At 45.1% G+C, this 17,243-nt stretch overlaps 2 protein-coding genes across 6 annotated transcripts in view; one reads left to right on the top strand and one right to left on the bottom strand.

Moving 5' to 3' along the window:
* The window catches only part of hspa12b (heat shock protein 12B), a 25,419-nt gene extending 10,022 nt beyond the window's left edge, over window positions 1-15,397 (top strand). For 3 of the 5 annotated variants that reach the window (XM_054800921.1, XM_054800922.1, XM_054800923.1), the window contains 11 exons: window positions 3,992-4,116; window positions 4,192-4,378; window positions 5,525-5,629; window positions 5,713-5,829; window positions 6,449-6,626; window positions 9,583-9,669; window positions 10,128-10,232; window positions 10,845-11,103; window positions 11,175-11,278; window positions 11,788-11,978; window positions 12,144-15,397. In XM_054800921.1, coding sequence (XP_054656896.1) covers window positions 3,992-4,116; window positions 4,192-4,378; window positions 5,525-5,629; window positions 5,713-5,829; window positions 6,449-6,626; window positions 9,583-9,669; window positions 10,128-10,232; window positions 10,845-11,103; window positions 11,175-11,278; window positions 11,788-11,978; window positions 12,144-12,611 — 1,926 coding nt within the window. In that variant the 3' untranslated portion in view covers window positions 12,612-15,397. Of the gene's footprint in view, window positions 1-790; window positions 2,251-3,991; window positions 4,117-4,191; window positions 4,379-5,524; window positions 5,630-5,712; window positions 5,830-6,448; window positions 6,627-9,582; window positions 9,670-10,127; window positions 10,233-10,844; window positions 11,104-11,174; window positions 11,279-11,787; window positions 11,979-12,143 lie in introns of those variants that run through there. The other 2 variants (XM_054800920.1, XM_054800924.1) reach the window with 2 other exon arrangements.
* cct7 (chaperonin containing TCP1, subunit 7 (eta)) lies at window positions 13,800-17,243 on the bottom strand. The gene is made up of 12 exons (XM_054800925.1): window positions 17,167-17,243; window positions 16,490-16,573; window positions 16,355-16,424; window positions 16,186-16,292; window positions 15,928-16,106; window positions 15,681-15,852; window positions 15,433-15,597; window positions 15,165-15,353; window positions 15,005-15,102; window positions 14,790-14,922; window positions 14,486-14,692; window positions 13,800-14,408 (listed from the first exon to the last, which is right to left on the bottom strand). The coding sequence occupies exons 1-12, from the start codon at window positions 17,170-17,172 to the stop codon at window positions 14,178-14,180; spliced, it is 1,641 nt and encodes a 546-aa protein (XP_054656900.1). The 5' UTR covers window positions 17,173-17,243; the 3' UTR covers window positions 13,800-14,177.

Here is a 17,243-nt window from a genome sequence, read left to right as displayed (position 1 = left end):
TGTTCACCATGATTTTGTCATTGTGACGTTATCATTTGTTAGTGCTTTCAGCACAGGAAGGCAGCCCCTTTCAGAACGAAAGTAGACAGGCAATGAAGCACCACCTCCCTATTGGTGAATAAAAGCTCGTCATTAATCAATCAAAGCACGAACAGCCATTTGGTTGCAGAAGGAGAGGGGGGAAATGTGAGCCAACACTGGCATCCATTGGCCAGCTGATGCTGATCATGGCTTTGAAAGGCCGACACAGGCCTCACTTTTCTAATGTCACATTAGCACTGACAAATAGATAATTAAGAAGCCTACATACCCTTTATTCAGGCTCCCTGCGCATGCAGTCACGCGGGTGTGTTTGTGTTATCAGGCTCGGATAAAATGCGCATTTATGCGGACATACATTTTTTGCATTTTTTTTTAAACTTCAATCATGTGGATGGAGTTTTTTTTTAATCGGAGTGGGGGAAATGTGCATTTTTTAAAATATCTGTGTTCATGTTCGTTCATTCCTGCTTGAATTGTCTTCTTTCCAATAGTTGCCGATGTTGTGAATGTGTCATGACTGTTGATTGGATGAGCCAGGAAATGGGAGGGGGAGACGGCTGCAGATATGATTAAGGTTGTTTTGGCGTGGTTGTTGGTTTCAATAAAGTGATTGTGGGTCGACCACCTCTTCGTCATTCTCTTAACGTCCGGCCAAAAGCTACAACATTATATGTTTAAAAAAGCCGCAAGATGTGTAACCCGCAAGAGTTTGAAGCTGTAGAATGGGCGCATTACGCATTTCCCACCATGCTTTGTTGTAGTTACATTTCTTTTTGTGTTATGCCTCTTTAAGGTGTTATTTTGTACAGACAGGGTATAATAGTTTTAAAGTGGTGTCTTTTTTAGTCATGTAAAGTTAAACTATAGTTCGTACTTTGAGTGAGAATCTGTATACAATACATGGATAACTGATGCGCATGCGCAGAACGCCGCTCGCGTCACCGCTAAACAAACATTAGCTACAGTTAAGTCAAGGCTAAAGCTAAAGCAGCTAAAGCTAAAATGCCCCGGCGATCTTTCACAGCAGCATTCAAACTCTCCGTCTGCCGGTATGCAGAAGACTTTGGGAACCGGGCAGCAGGACGGCAGCACGGTGTGGACGAGTCAATCATCCGGCGTTGGAGAGCGGACATCGGCAAGTTGACGGCCATGCCTAGATCGAAGAAGGCGATGAGGGGCAGAGCTGCTAAGTGGCCGTCGTTGGAGGAGAAAGTCATCGCCTGGGTTCGTGAAAAACGTAGCGAGGGTCACGCACTAACAACTGTAGAGCTATGCATCAAGGCAAGGTGCATTGCAGAGGCTGACGGGATCCCTGATTTCATTGGGTCTAAGATGTGGGCTTTTCGGTTCATGGCCCGTCACAACATGTCAATGCGGCGGCGAACCCACATCTCCCATCGACTTCCCGACGATTTCGATAACAAGATTACCAAGTTCCAGCGATACATCATCAAACAACGGCAGCTGCATGACTACCCTCTGAGCCGTATCGGCAACGCAGATCAAATGCCGCTCACGTTCGATCTTCCAAGGGGCACCACAATCGCCAGGAAGGCAGAGAGGTCGGTCAGCGTCATCAGCACGGGGCACGAGAAAGATCGCTTCACGGTGATGCTTTCATGCACAGCTGACGGCGGCAAGCTCCCTCCCTACGTGGTTTTCAAACGAAAGACCCTGCCGAAAGAGAAGTTTCCAACGGGAGTCATCGTGAGGGCCCAGGAGAAAGGCTGTTTTGACGAAGATATCACCAAGGACTGGATCAAGAATGTCTGGGCAAAAAGGGTCGGCGGCATCACCAACCGACGCAGCATGCTTGTGCTAGACACTTTCCGTTGCCACAAGACGGAGCAGACCAAAGCCCTTCTTGCCGCCAAGAACGTGGATCTAGTCGTCATTCCGGGTGGTATGACTTCATTACTACAGCCCCTTGATGTCAGTGTCAACAAACACTTCAAGGATGCGCTCCGCCAGCGGTGGTCAGCTTGGATGCAGGAGGGGAAGAAGACGTTTACGAAGTCTGGTCGACAACAGAAAGCTGATCTACCGACGGTCTGCCGATGGGTGCTGGAGGCTTGGAACAGCATCTCCTCTGATCAGATTCAACGTGCATTCTTGAAGTGCTGCATCTCCAACAGCCTCGATGGAATAGCAGATGATATCATCTGGGAGGAGCAAGAAGTCGAGCAGGACTCCGGCTCAGACGACGAGGTACGCGCAGTATGAGAAGATTCATCTGATGAGGAAGACTTCTTTCTTCTAGAGAAAAAGAGAAGCAGTGAAAGATAAGATATCAAAACATCTCTGAAAATTGCAAATTTCTTCATTTTGATTTATTATTATTATTAATCTGTGCTTAGCCATAATATTAAAGATCTAGATGCCGAAGTTTGGCATGAGCGTTATGTTTGAGTGTTACTTTGGTGTGTATATATTATACACAGGTTGGCAGGTTGTGTCGGTAATAAACTTTTCTTCCATGAATTCCATTGCAGATGAATTGATGGACGGCAGATTTCTCCTTTCTTCTTCTTTTTCAAATTGCTTAGTACCTTCACGCGTGTTGATTTGAGATGAACGAATTGGCAAGCATTTATGAACTAAACTTTTTTTTTTTTTCCCCGCCGTGAGCCTGAAAATGGGGGTGCGGTTAATACACGGGTGCGGTACAGTATGCAATTTGTGCTTTTTTTGTGTTAACTTTTGGAAAGTTATGCTGCAGGAATAGTTATAACTGACAGAATTACTTTACTGCACAGATCATCATAAGCACGTTGTTTGATAGGGCTGTCCAAATACAGCTTTCGTAGATCCGATACGATACCGATATTGAAGCCTTGAATACAGGCCGATCCAATATAAACATGAATCATACGTACTTTTATTTATTGTGTGTTTTATCAAGTGTGGAATGTTGTCAAAGCACGAATCATGCACATTTTTATTACTTGTTTTGTTGTGGAATGTTAGAAAAGGCTTGATCAAGTGATATCGCACAAGTAGAGAGCAATAGTCTGCAACAGCAGTGAAGAGAAAAACTCAATCATTTACTTTATGCATGTGGGGTATAGTTTTATCCATAATGTAGTGGCAGCTTGGCATAATATAGCGAGGTTCATGGTGCTCAATGAAGCGTTTAAACCCGCCATCGACAGGGGCTCCTTCTTCTCTGCTGTAGCTAATGACTTTTTGCCGTCCCGATGTGATGCCGCTTCATATGTGCATTGAGGTTCGTCGGATTAAAATGACCCAGTTCTGTGCCACCATGCGAAACTTGTGCACGACAAGTTTTGCACTCAGCCAAAAAGTCTTTTTACTGCCACATGGCTGGCATTACTTGCTCCTTGCTACTTTGTGAGAACGCTAGCAAACACTGTTGGTGTGATCACATGGGCTCTATCCAGTCACTGCTGGATAGACGAGACGTGTTGGGGCAGAGTCTGTAATCGACTCCTTGTATCGGAGATTTGAGATGCAGGCCGATATAATCCTATATTGTTTTTTTGCTGATATTTGACCAATATCAATATCGAATCGGGGCATCCCTTTTGTTTGATTAGGCCCACAAAACGGGCCAACTTAATGCTGTTTTCCAAACACATAAAATGACATGGCAAGCCACATTTGGCCCGGGGCCCTTGAGTTTGACACATTTGGTCTGGATGATCAAAGATGTTATATGCGAGTTTCTGAAGTGGACAAAAAAAAATTGGGGGCGAATGGAACACATTGTTTGTTGTATCCTTTAATTTTGTTGTTTGGACACCCTTGTGTTAGTTGCTTAAGAGCTAAAGAAAAGTGTCTTTGTAACGTAATAAAATGTGAATGCGTGGAGTAGTCTATGCACAATACCGCTCACTAGTAACAATTGTTCATATAAGCATTCAACATCAGCTGTAATTGCCAAAAGAAAGACATCAGCAGTTATTTCAGGTTTTGTTTGCTTCTCCAGAGGGTGGAGGTCAGACCCAGGATGACATGTCCCTTCCTGGTCGTAGTGGCGATAGACTTCGGGACAACCTCGAGCGGCTATGCTTTCAGCTTCACACAGGACTCGGAAATCATCCGCATGATGAAGTAAGAGCCCTCCTTACTTCTATTCCACTGCTTTCTATCACTAATGGTTGTTGTTTTTTTCCCTGTTGTGTGCAGGCGATGGGAGGGCGGGGACCCCGGTGTAGCCAATCAGAAGAGCCCCACGTGCCTGCTGCTGACTCCCGATTTGCGCTTCCACAGTTTTGGGTTTGCGGCGCGAGACTTTTACCATGACCTGGATCCAGATGAGGCATGGCATTGGCTGTACTTTGATAAATTCAAGATGAAGATCCACAGTACTTGTGTAAGCTTGCTTTAAAAAATCCTCATTTAAAAGGTAGCAGCAGGATAATGGTACCCCAGAATCACAGTTGGGTACATACCTTAGATTGGTTCATGTTGAGTAGGATGACCAAATGTCCTGTTTTCCCAGGACATGTCCTGTTTTCATGTCCTATCCTGGCCGTCCTGTTTTGTTTTTTTTAGAAAGTTGACGCAAAGTGCCTGGTTTTCATTGAACTGACCGGCATTAGGGCACTCTGCTGTGTAATGTTTTTTCTGATTTTTTTTGGTGATTTCTTTGTCCAGTAACACTTGAAAAGAGAGCTGCTATTTTCTTACAGGCCAATTTTTCTAATACAGAAGCGAAAATTATTCATTCCAGAGATAAAAGTTATTTTTGCACCATTGAAAATGATCCAAGAAATGCTATTTTAGGCATAATAAAACACATCGAGTAATCTGAATTTGTTTATTTGCTTATATACTATTTTATAATATAACAATTTTCTCTCCATGCAGAGAAGGCATACTTTAAATGTCTTGAAATTACAGTATTAGGAATCTTTGAGTAAACTTTGAGTAACATTTGAGTATCTCATTGCCGGGCCAAGTGTCCTGGTTTTTGGTAATCAAAATACGGTCACCCTAATGTTGGGTACAGTAATGAAACATAAAACCGCTTAGCTTTTCTAAAAATAATAAAAACTAAATGATATATATTCTAATAGTTAATGCACATAAGTGCAACAGTTTGGATTATGATAGCGTTTTTAGTAAATGAAAGTTCCTTATTGGCTGAAGTGCAGCATTTATAGTTCCAGCTTGCTGCCCATTCCCCATCTCTAATGCACAATGGCAGCACACTGCTTTTGTCTTATCCCCCTCATTTTTGTGGTTTACGCATGTCACCTGGAAGTGTTCCCAAACGAGAGACTTTAACCAAGAAGAGGGTTTTCAACCTCTGGCTTCTCCATGGCTAGCCAACGGATGGACTGTACTGTGTTTGTGTTATGGAGAAGATGCATCACTGGGCAGTTCCACTTTTTGTTGCTGCACTGTGTGGGAACTCCAGTACCGAAAAGTCCAATGACGAATCCATGCACGGTTCCACCACGACTCACAGCTTTTTACACAGGTATAATGATATGAAGGCCTGTGTTTCCTGCAGGATCTCACTGTAGAAACAGAGCTGGAGGCCGTCAACGGTCGGAGGGTCCGAGCCATCGAGGTGTTCGCTCATGTCCTGCGCTTCTTCAGGGAGCATGCCCTGAAGGTGCTCACTCACAGAATATTCAATTTAAATTGAGCTTTGCTGGCAACCAACTGCACTTTTTTGTTTGTATGCTGTTGTTGTAGGAGGTGAAGGAGCAGTCCTCGTGCGTGATGGAGGGGGAGGAGATCCGATGGGTGATCACTGTGCCCGCCGTGTGGAGACAGCCTGCCAAGCAGTTTATGAGAGAGGCTGCATACCTGGTAGGAGCACACGTTACTGCAACTAAGTGTGAATCTAAAGAGCTTTATCAAAGATTATAATGCTTACTTTGTATTTACTGAGTGTTTTATTTCACAGCAAAATATTAGGAACATCTCCCGGTACCAAACGTTAGACCTCTTGTGTGTGTTCCTGCTTGCAGTTAATCACACGACATCTTACAAGTAGCACTCGTGCTCCGCTGTAAATACCTTACTGCACACACACTCACATGGAAGCACAGACTGAGCTGATGTGTGTGTGTGTGTGTGTGTGCACTTCCTGCTGGTCATGATGTCATCAGAAGTGAACAATGAGCGAGAGCGGCACACAAACACAGGAAGTTGTGAGGGGACCCCGCCCTATATTGCAGTATATACAGTATCCACTCCTCCACTTGACTTCCAATAGCATCCATTCTTCCTCTGGTCTCTCTTATCCCTCATGTCAGGTTCTCCACCTCTTGTTGCACCTTTCACACTTTGTTTATCATTCCTCATTCATGTTTATGTTGCACAGCTGTCCTTCAGTGTGTTTGGTTCTTCCAGAAATGCCCCCTTGCTGACCTACCTCATTATATGTAGGTCTACACTCTAATTTTCATCCATTCGGTATTCCCAGGCTGGTCTGGTGTCCCCTGACTGTCCCGAGCAGCTCCTCATCGCTCTCGAACCAGAGGCCGCCTCCATATACTGTCGCAAGCTGCGCCTGCATCAGGTGATAGACCTCAGCCTGCAACCAATCGCAAATGGGGTGGACGTCAATGGATCACGGCCGTTTGACTCCGGCTTCAGACAAGGTAGTGTGACAAGTGTGACCTCTGAAAATGAGTAGGTTCACAGCCATGACAATCCAAATAGCTGCCAACACAAGTGAGTACAGTAGTAAGATAACTGTCTGTCTTGCATACTGTCAAACATGGTGGTGGTAGTGTCATGGTGTTAGTCACCACTGTTGTCCTGCACGGTGGCTTATATGATGGGTCATTGGATGCAGTTTGCAACACCTCTGTTAACCCCCTTGTCTTCCACTATGTTTATGGGCCTGCAGTTCATCGCTTTCCACTTGGAACATACGTCATATCAATGTACCGTTATCATTGGTGCCGTCGGGGCATTTTTTGAAAAGAAAATGTAGTATGCATTGGACCCACAACCTTCACATGTTCCTTAATTTTCACATCTCCTCTGCGCTACTCACCGCTCACACCTTGCCCTCCCAGCTACATTGTGTCACCCAAACACAATCACAGCCAATCAATGTCCACTGACCATTGTTTTCCACCTGCAACAACTCAAGCACAAGAAGCCTAATGCATACAATTTTTTTTTTTTTTTTTATAAAAAGGCAACTTGCATACTGAAACTGTAAAGTTAGACATTAAAAATTTGATTAACACAATAAAAATAATAATGCAGTAAATATGACTAGTTTTAGCGGAATTAATGCACTCATTTGAAACTCCTACTTACTTACTACTTACTTAACAAAAAGCCCTTTCCAAATGAGTTCCATCTTACTATTTGAATAACCGGGATGTTTTTTGTGAAGATCATATCCTGTATTTTGATGTGTCTGGTTTTAACACCAATTTAAATTTAGCAAGAGTGCTTTGGATTATATAGAAATCAGACTGAAGATTTTGCAGAGAGAGGGAAATAGAGTAGATGGCTGTGCCATCCACATACAGGTGAATTAAACTGTTTCTGATGCCAACATTGAAATTATCGATGTACACTAGGTCCCCAACTTGCGAACATCCGACTTGCGAACATTCGGAGATACGAACGCAAGCTGACTGGTCTATACTTTCATGTATTTTGCCTTGTAGTAACTCAATATTTATACTGCTACATGCTTGACCAGTAGAGGGCACTGTGACACTGCTAATGGGACCAACAGGTAGAGGAAGAAGGTGGGGAGAGCGTGTAAAGGAGAAATGGAAAGCTAAGTTGTAGCTGTATGATGCAACCCGGACAGAGCGTGTGATTAAAGTTTATGAAGAGTTAATAGGCCTGCTTAATTCTACACCACCCACAGAACACTACCTCTTTTAGAAGAGTCTAACGACAACGACGATTTGTCCTTTTTTTTTAAATAACTCCTCCTCCAACTGCACCACAACGACGTATGCTCGACCACTCCTCTTCAAAGGTAAATAACATTTATCATTACGTATTATTATATCATTTTTATTATTGTTGTTTTTTTTCATTAATTATCCTCGTTTAATATTACTACTACATCCAAACTCATATTTACATACTGTACGCATATGCTGTATATGTATACACGTACATGTAGTACCTATATCATTGGTAATATTACCTTTTGTTGGACTTACGAACAAATCAACTTGCGAACGGTCGTCTGGAACCAATTGTGTTCGTTAGTTGGGGACCTAGTGTATAAGGAAAACTATAGTGGTCCTAAAACAGACCCTTGTGGCACCCCTTTACAAACATTCAGATAGTTCAATGGGAAACCATGAACCACCACAGCTTGAGTTCTGCCTGATAAATTATTCTCAATCCATTTACAGGATTTGTTATCGAAGCCAATTTTGTACAGATGCGCTAGAAGTACAGCATGATCAACTTTGTCAAAAGCTTTAGAAAGATCAAATTACAAGGGCAGCACAATCAAGTTTGTAATATCCAAAGCTCGTGCTATGTCATTCACAACCTTTATGGTTGCTGACACAGTACTGTGTCCATGTCTAAAACCAGACTGGGGGATGTTTAGGGTGTCACATTTTGAATAAGAATGAATAAACAAAATTACTTTGAACTTTAGACGACTATGTATGTGACAGAGGTGCAGCAGAGAGCAGGACAAAGTTGGAAACATGGACCGGGCGAGGGTGATTTCAAACAGAGAAAAGGAGGCAAAGGCATTATTCAGCAAAAGAATATTTTACCTACCCCCACAACCCCCACGTCTGCACAGCTCCACTTACAAGTCACCCAAGGAACATTCAAACACACACACCAAGCCGTACACTAAACACAGGATATTGTAATTGGAACAAGGTGCAGCCATACTATGATCTCACCCCCTCCTGGCTTGTCCTCCATTTGTATTTCAAGCCTTCACTCTCACTCTCTATATTACTAACACACTGCGCACACACACACACACTCAAAAGATAGCACTAGGGAGTAATTTGTACACATACACTGTTTTTTTATGTAAATGGTTTCCAGACTTGCCTTTCATTCCAGCCTCGCACACTTGTGCATGTATCAAGACGGGTACGATTGCGGTGATTTTTGTTGTTGTTGTTCAGCATCATTTGCAATGTGCGTATTCAGCTAGATAGAGTACAGCACGGAAAAGTCACACACGCATCCCAGTGTTAGTCTTTATTAATTTAACTCTGCTGGCCTGAGGAACTTAGACAAACCTGACAGGACACGCACACACACACACACACACACACACACTCGCACACAGCCATAAGTTCACATCACAATTCATCAAGGGACCAAATGGATATTTATTTTGTAATCAGGCTTCTTCCTGTCGCTTCATGGACTATTTATCATCTGGAAGCCATGACATCTCAGCACTCGTGCACGCTGCGTGTTGTGCACTGGCCTCAAGCTCTTATATTTTGACACTGACATAATTTTCCTGTCATTTTGCACCTCTCATGTAACTAAAAAGGAGCAGTTGAAAGATATGCATTAGTGTTCTTTTCTGTCATGATGAGGAAATGCCTTAACGAGTCACATCCATTTTGTGTGTGGCAGTGAGGGAGCAGTTGAGGCGATCCAGACACAGCAGGACCTTCATGGTGGAGAGTGGAACCGGAGAGCTGTGGTCCGAGCTGCAGACGGGTAAGGTTTGGATTGTCCTCCCCTCCGTGTGCTTTACCTTCACCTTTAACACTGACTGGGCAGTTTGAGACACCATTCATATCCTCTCATTGCTGCACGAGTGCTGCTCTCGGAGTAACAAAATTGCTTAGTAAAATGGTAACTAGGGACTCATCAGAGCAAGTGGCTCACTTTGCTGCATTTAAACGCCTGTTGAGTCATGGCAACAATCAAAGCCACGTGCCCCTGCCGACCGTCCTGATGCATTTTCCTGTCTGCACACACACACACACACACACACACACACACAATGCTTTCCTTTTCTGCTGCACTCAGGTTACCCGAACCCAAACCAGACCCTTATCGCTGCTATTATCATAAACAATGTCAGTAATCTGCAATGCCTGGAGGCGCTTGCACAGTGAATTCTGTTGTTGTTAACGGTTGGCAAAGTGTACTTTCATGCTTTTGTTTGGCAGGTGACAAGTACATCGTAGCAGACTGCGGAGGAGGAACAGTCGATCTGACAGTCCATCAAATCGATCAGCCTCTGGGAACTCTTAAAGAGCTCTACAAGGCCTCAGGTAGTGTTTGTTCAAACGTTTTAGGGGGCCCCTCCAGTGAGGTGGGCAATACTGCAGAGTTTGGCAATGAGGCGATAGCGAATTAAGGGCCCTCTATTGGATCATGATTATAAACAGAATAAAACATGAGTTTAGGCAACAAAAGATATTTTTTATCAACAAACTCCTTTGCGAGAAATTTAATAATATTTAATATAATATAAGACAGTGTAACAATATCAACAAAATAATACAATCATTCCCTTTTATTCCATCCAATTTCTAGAACAGAATAAAGTCACTAGTGCAAAATAAGTCAACAAAAGCAAAAACTATTATTGGCTCTCATTCAAATCCTTTGGGTGTTTGCCCTGCTGTGTCCAAGAACTTATGATATTACAATATATAAATATATTTATAACAATATCAACAATGTAACAATATGAACAACACAACAAAAAAATATTTGTGAAAATAAACAGAACTGAAAATATTGATCTCACTACGCTCGTATCGATCCAATACTGATACTGTACTACCCTTGGTTTTGATACTATCAATATTTGTATCTGCCTGCCCCCAAGCTCCAGGTCCTCTCAGGCAGCTTTACCTAAATGTTTATCCTTCCCTCAGGTGGTCCATATGGTGCTGTTGGCGTGGACCTGGCCTTTGAGGCCATGCTCTGCCAGATCTTTGGTGAAGATTTCATCCAGAGCTTCAAAGATAAGCGGCCAGCCGCCTGGGTGGACCTCAACATTGCATTTGAGGCCAGGAAGCGGACGGCAGCGCCGGGCAGGGCCAACGCCCTCAACATCTCCCTGCCCTTCTCTTTCATCGACTACTACAAGAGACACAGGGGCCAGAGCGTGGAGGCTGCCCTGAGGAAGAGCAAGTCAGTGTGTCTGTGTGTCATGGGGCAGAGCATGAATGGCCATCTACAACTACTCCAACTGTGTGTTCTAGCATGAACATTGTCAAGTGGTCATCCCAGGGGATGCTGCGACTCACCCAAGAGGCCATGAACGAGCTCTTCCATCCCACCATCTCTAATATTGTCCGACACATTGGTGAGGTTATGTCCCATTCCTGTACTTTTCTGTCCTGTCAAGGGGCACAGAGAATACATAGGATCTGGATCCAAGGGAACAAAATGTACTGCAATCTGGCATAACAGATATATTAGCAGAAAGTATTAGCGGTTAGTATTAAAGTATTAGCAGAACGTGTTAAATGTGATTTTCCAGATTGGCTTTAATCTGGATCAGATCTGGAACCATTCTTACCCACCATAGAAACCAGGTTGACGTTTCAAAACTTGGACAAGAAGTTCCACGTGATCAAAGCAGATATCCATCCATCCATTTTTAATGCCGGTAGGGTCACAGGAGAGCTGGATCTTATCCCAGCTGACTTGGAGCGAGAGGCGGTGTACACCCTGGACTGGTTGCCAGCCAATCACAGGGCACATATAGACAACCAACCAGGCTGTGATGTGAACCAATAGGCCACCGTGCGGCCCTAAAAGCAGATGTCACTGACAGTAAATCATCACATTTGCGTCTTTTTTGCCTTCTAGACGAGCTGATGTCCAAGCCGGAGGTACGAGGCGTGCGTTTCCTCTTCCTGGTGGGCGGTTTTGCAGAGTCGCCCATGCTGCAGAGAGCTGTCCAAAAAGCACTGGGCCGCACGTGCCGCATCATCATCCCACATGACGTTGGTCTGACCATCCTGAAGGGAGCGGTGCTGTTTGGGCTGGACCCCACCGTGGTGAGGGCGCAGGAGCATATGAAAGAACTTTCTGTCCAACATAGAAATAATCTTAAAACCACTGAAGGAGAAACGTTGCAATACTTCAATAAAAGAACCCCAATGTAATTGTTCTTGTGGAATACACTATGATCGTCGACATTTTTGCCATGTTGTCCATTGCAGGTGCGAGTGCGTCGATGCCCGCTGACATATGGTGTGGGTGTCTTGAACCGCTTTGTGGAGGGACGCCACCCACGGGACAAGCTCCTCATCAAGGATGAGCGCAAGTGGTGCACAGACATCTTGGACCGCTTTGTGTCCGTGGACCAGTCGGTGGCTCTGGGCGAGGTGGTGAGAAGGAGATACACGCCGGCTCGCCGCGGCCAAAGGAAGATCATCATCAACATCTACTGCAGCACCACGGATGATGTGACATACATCTCTGACCCGGGGGTCAGGAAATGCGGGATGATCACTTTGGACCTGCCTGAGCCGTCACCACCAGCAGCAGCATTAGGGGGAGCAGGAGGCCCGGCAAGGAGGGAGATCAGGGTCACCATGCAGTTTGGAGATACAGAGATCAAGGTTACAGCCGTGGATGTCATGTCCAAACGCTCCGTTAAGGCTTCCGTTGACTTCCTGTCTAACTGAAGTATCACAACACCAGCTGACAGGAGGATTTTTGCAAAAAGTGACAGTGTTGTTTTGAACTTCCGATTAGAATCCAATAATGGACGTTTGAAGACTATTACTCCAGAATACTACCTAGAGTCAAACGAGTCCATGTTTTAATCTAAGTATGCAGTGTACCCTCATTTATCACAGGGGGATAGGTTCCCAAAATAGCCGGCAAGAAGTGAAATTTGCAAAGTAGCCAACTTAATTTTTTTACAATTATATGTTTTAAGGCTGTAAACCCCCTCACCATACACTTTATACACTTTTCTCAAACAGCCATTCACATTTTCTCACATTTTAATATCAACCTACGAAATTGGACACAAGAAATTATTAAGAGAAGCATATTTCACTCCTCTGACCGTGCCTCTTCGTCCTGGGGCTGCTTGCTGAAGCGTTTTTGTATCCTTGTTAAAACATGTTGCTGCATCCTCGTTCTCCTCCAACTGAAGATTCACTGACAGTGTTCCGCAATGGCGCCCTAAGGCCGTGTAACATCTACCTTCCTTCAGCATGTCCACAAGTCCCAACTTTGTGGTGGTTAGCATCTTCTTCTGCCTGTTGGGTGCGGAACGTTTCGTCGACATTGTGGGTTTTGACGAGGAGAAAACGTGCAAACATACAGAGTTCTGAGTCTCTGCAAGCGGTTTGCTAGCGATCAGACAACAGAAAACACGGCCACTCCCTTAGCCAATAAGGACGCAGAAGACAATGGGCGGGTTCTCCCTTAGCTAATCAGGACGTAGAACACAATGCACGTTCATATGCTGTAAAAAAAAAAAAAAAACAAAAATTGCACAAAAAAAACTCACTAAACAGCGAGCGCCCCGAAAGGTGAACCGCGATGGAGGGAACACTGTACAGTACATCGTTACTGTAGGCTACTACCAATCAGTCTTGCCAGTGCGCCACTAAGTGGCAGAAAGAAACTACAAAAACGCATTCAATGCATCTTGATATCCTGATAGGCATCTCTCAGTAATGTGCTATGTCATGTTTAAGTACTGGTATAGCCCAAATCAAAGCTCTTGACACCCCACACTGTTTTATTTTCCATAATAGTATATATTTTTTTAACCAAGACCTTTTCAGGTTTCCTTGAGTGGGGCTGCTATGTGGGTGATTCTTGTCCAGATGTAAAAATAACACGCTGCGGTTAAGTCGCCGTCTGAATCTGTGCATTTATTAAGAATGGTCCAATAAATATGCAAGCAGTTAACGAATGTGTAAGCACTTCACATTTCAGTGCATCTCTTTCCATCATTGTCACAAAGATGAGAACTTAGAGCAGCTCCAGCCTTGCAGGAGAAGAACTGGGCCAGAGGTGGAAAGGATTGTGATAACATGATAATGTTGTTAGTCACACACCATTACGCCAAAACTCAGATGGAAAAATAATTAATACATGAAATGTATAAAAATGGGCTGCTTTTGATGACACCTGTTTGCTATGAGTGGGTAACTACAAACTTGGGCAATGATAATCCAAATGCTCACATCTCTAATATTGAGACTTCAAAGCTTGATATTAACTGGGTGTTAGTGCGCATGGGGTCTCCCGCGGCCTCTGCCCCGTCCAGCACCGCCTGGCGGTCCGTCCACACTGCTGCGTGGGTTCTTGATGGTCTCGTCGACTGACAGGATGAGGCACGCCGCCTCTGAGGCTGCAGTCAGAGCGTTGATACGAACAATCGACGGCTCCCACACGCAGGCAGTAAAGTTGTCTGCGATGTCCTCGTTGTTGATGTCCACGCCATACCACATTCCGCCCTGCAGAAGAACCAAGCCTCAAATCCGGAATGCATTTGGAGGCCCACATGGTGCCCTTTTGTGGAAACGATTCCTACCTGAGCGTGTTTAGCGCGCAGCTTGTTGAGGATGTTGGTGGCGTCGAAGCCGGCGTTGTCACACAGCTGTCTGGGGATGACCTCCAGGGCCTTAGCGTATGCACCTATCAAAAGCTGCTGCTTGCCTGGAATGGTTCTAGAATAATCCCTCAGGTACTTGGACAGCTCCATCTCCACGGCGCCGCCTCCTGCGACAACAGAGTCATTCTGGAACAAAAGTTGGACACTCAGCGTCACAGAGCAACAAATAGCCGTCCTCATAGCAGAAGCCAACTTTCATGATCTCATTCATTCATGTTCTCACCTTGATGGCTCTGCGCACAATCATGATGGCGTCATGCAGCGATCGCTCCGTCTCCTCTGTGAACTGTTCTGCGCCGCCCCTCAGGATGATGGTGCACGTCTTGGCCTTGGGACATCCCTTGAAGAAGTTATACCTACAAAAAACAAAAACACCTAAGTTGTCATCTGCTGCTGCAGGAAGCTGTTTAGTGTGTGTGTGGGTTTGTCTTGCTTCACCTTTCTCCTCCCACCTGCACCTCCTCAAAGAGCTCACACTGGCCCAGGACGTCGTCTGTCATATTACCTACTGATGTCTGAATGGAGCCCCCGCAGGCCTGGAGATCACATTACACAAATGAGCTGCTTTACGTTGTTCTTTATATCAATTTTGCCTCACCATCATGGTCCTCTTCAGGTCTTCCTCCTGGACCCTTCCAGCACAGAACAAGTCTCTGTCAGCAAAGTACTGAGTGGCCACGTCCCCAATGGGCAGTTTGGACAGAACCACCTTGGCTCCTGACTGGTAGATCTTCTCCAGCTTGTCGTAAAGAATGTTCCACTCTGCGTCTACAATAGCTTGGTAGTCCTGAAGACGGGGAGGATGATTACTACTTTAGGCAGGGCACGAGAAGAAAAGTGAACATTCTGTGCTGGGGTCTTCATACCTCTACAGATTTTACTCGAACCTCAGCGTTGTCCTTCTCGGCCTTCAGCTCCAGCTCTACGTTAAGCAAGGCAATCTTTGGATTTTCATAACGCTTGGGCTGCATCTCAAAGCCTGCATAGGAGAAAGTCTTCTTGAAGGCAACTCCAGAAATCAATTGGGAATCCTGAGGGAACCAAAAATAGGGCGAGATTAAAGCAAAATTGAGAAAGGCAAGCTTTGCTTTGTGGGAGGAAGAGAGAGGGGCACCTCCAGGCCTCCTCCCTGGACTTTCTTGATGCCAATCATCTTGAGGGACAGTAGCTCGTCAAGAGACATGACAGCGTCCACCACCATCTTGGAGAAGAATTCCTTTTGACCGGCAATCAGCTTGGAGTTGAGCGCAGTGGCCGCACACTTTTCCAAAAGCTGCCTCTGCTCTCTGAGCAGACAAGGTGGAGGATCAGCGGCCGACAAAAAGACTTTGGAAAGAGACGGAGGGGACGTGAACACTCACTGCTTGTCGTCTTTTTTCACAGGTACGGCGATCTCCTTGATCTTGTTGACAGCTAGGCCGGTGGCTGTGCGGAACGCTCGGATGATTGTCTGAGGGTGGAGACCCTCCTCCACGTACGGTTTCAACTGTTTCAGGAACTCTGCAGCTAGAAGAGTGACTGAGGTGGTGCCGTCTCCAACCTGAAGTTGTGTATGAAAGAATGATGGGAGTGTTAATCCATGTGGGAGACAACCACTTAGCTTCAACACCAATAAATACCTCAGCGTCCTGTGACCGAGCGATATCCACCAGGGTCTTGGCTGCAGGGTGAACCACATCCAGCAGCTTCAGGATGGTGGCGCCATCGTTAGAGATGGTGGCCTTCCCTACAAAATAGTTAGCTCCCTTTCATAAGGTTCCTGAAAACCCCTAAACAATTTTCTCTCACCTCTGTTGTCCACCATCAGTTTGTCCATCCCTCTGGGTCCAAGGGTCGTCCTGACTGCCTCAGAGATGACCTGACGAATACACAAGATCATTTCATCCATACTTACTTGCACACACAAGTAGATTGTTTTCCTACCTGGCAGGCATTGATGTTGCTGATTAGCTGAGGGATTCCCTGGGACGTGTCTGTCCCTTCTTTCAGCAGGATAACAGGTGTGGGCTGTGGACACACAGGAGAGTGACGGAGAGGACAGTTACACCTTTCTGGGGCATGGCCATTGCAAAAGAGGCAAGGTTAAAATCAAAGTCAACACAAGTAGCAAATATATAAAGTACTGTTGAATTCGAAGACACATTCAATTCGCCGATTACAGTATGTGTTTTTAGCAGCAGCTCATTTAGCTCTGTCATTGTGCTGCTGCTTCCATCAACACAAAGAGGCTAAATTTACCGCTCTTAAATGTTCACAAAATTACCACACAAAAAAGAACATACAATCTAGTAACAGGGCATATTTACGAAGTGCACTGTGGCTCGTATTTAACTTTGGTCGTTTAAATCACACCGTCACTATCATCAGTGGCTAATATGCTAGGTAGCATAGCAAACGCCCATTGGCAGTTGTTAGCCTGTGGATGCTAACAGAGTCTTGCGTGTTTTTAATGCGCAAATCTCCCCAAATAACTGCACCCCAGCACGGACAACAGAGTGGCATTTCATCGCAGGCTACTTTGAGTGCGATCCAACACAAAAAACACACTGATGACCACGGATTGTGCTTTTGAGTGGAGACGCGAGAGGAAACCCACTCACCATCATCTTTGCAGTTCCTTCGAGAAGCGTCGGACCGGCATTCGACCCCACAATGCTTTGCGGCGGAATGCTGCGTT

The sequence above is a fragment of the Dunckerocampus dactyliophorus genome, chromosome 15 (assembly GCF_027744805.1).
Source record: "Dunckerocampus dactyliophorus isolate RoL2022-P2 chromosome 15, RoL_Ddac_1.1, whole genome shotgun sequence".
NCBI classification, from domain to species: domain Eukaryota; kingdom Metazoa; phylum Chordata; class Actinopteri; order Syngnathiformes; family Syngnathidae; genus Dunckerocampus; species Dunckerocampus dactyliophorus.
Note: the sequence above shows the minus strand (reverse complement) of the source record. Positions and strands in the feature narration are given on the sequence as shown.

What these genes read in the sequence shown, in the direction of transcription:
- cct7 (XM_054800925.1), bottom strand. An exon ending in ACTGATGGTGGACAACAGAG is followed by an intron (nt 16,293 to 16,354) that starts GTGAGAGAAAAT and finishes ACTATTTTGTAG; the next exon opens with GGAAGGCCACCATCTCTAAC. An exon ending in TCCAGGGAGGAGGCCTGGAG is followed by an intron (nt 15,598 to 15,680) that starts GTGCCCCTCTCT and finishes TGGTTCCCTCAG; the next exon opens with GATTCCCAATTGATTTCTGG.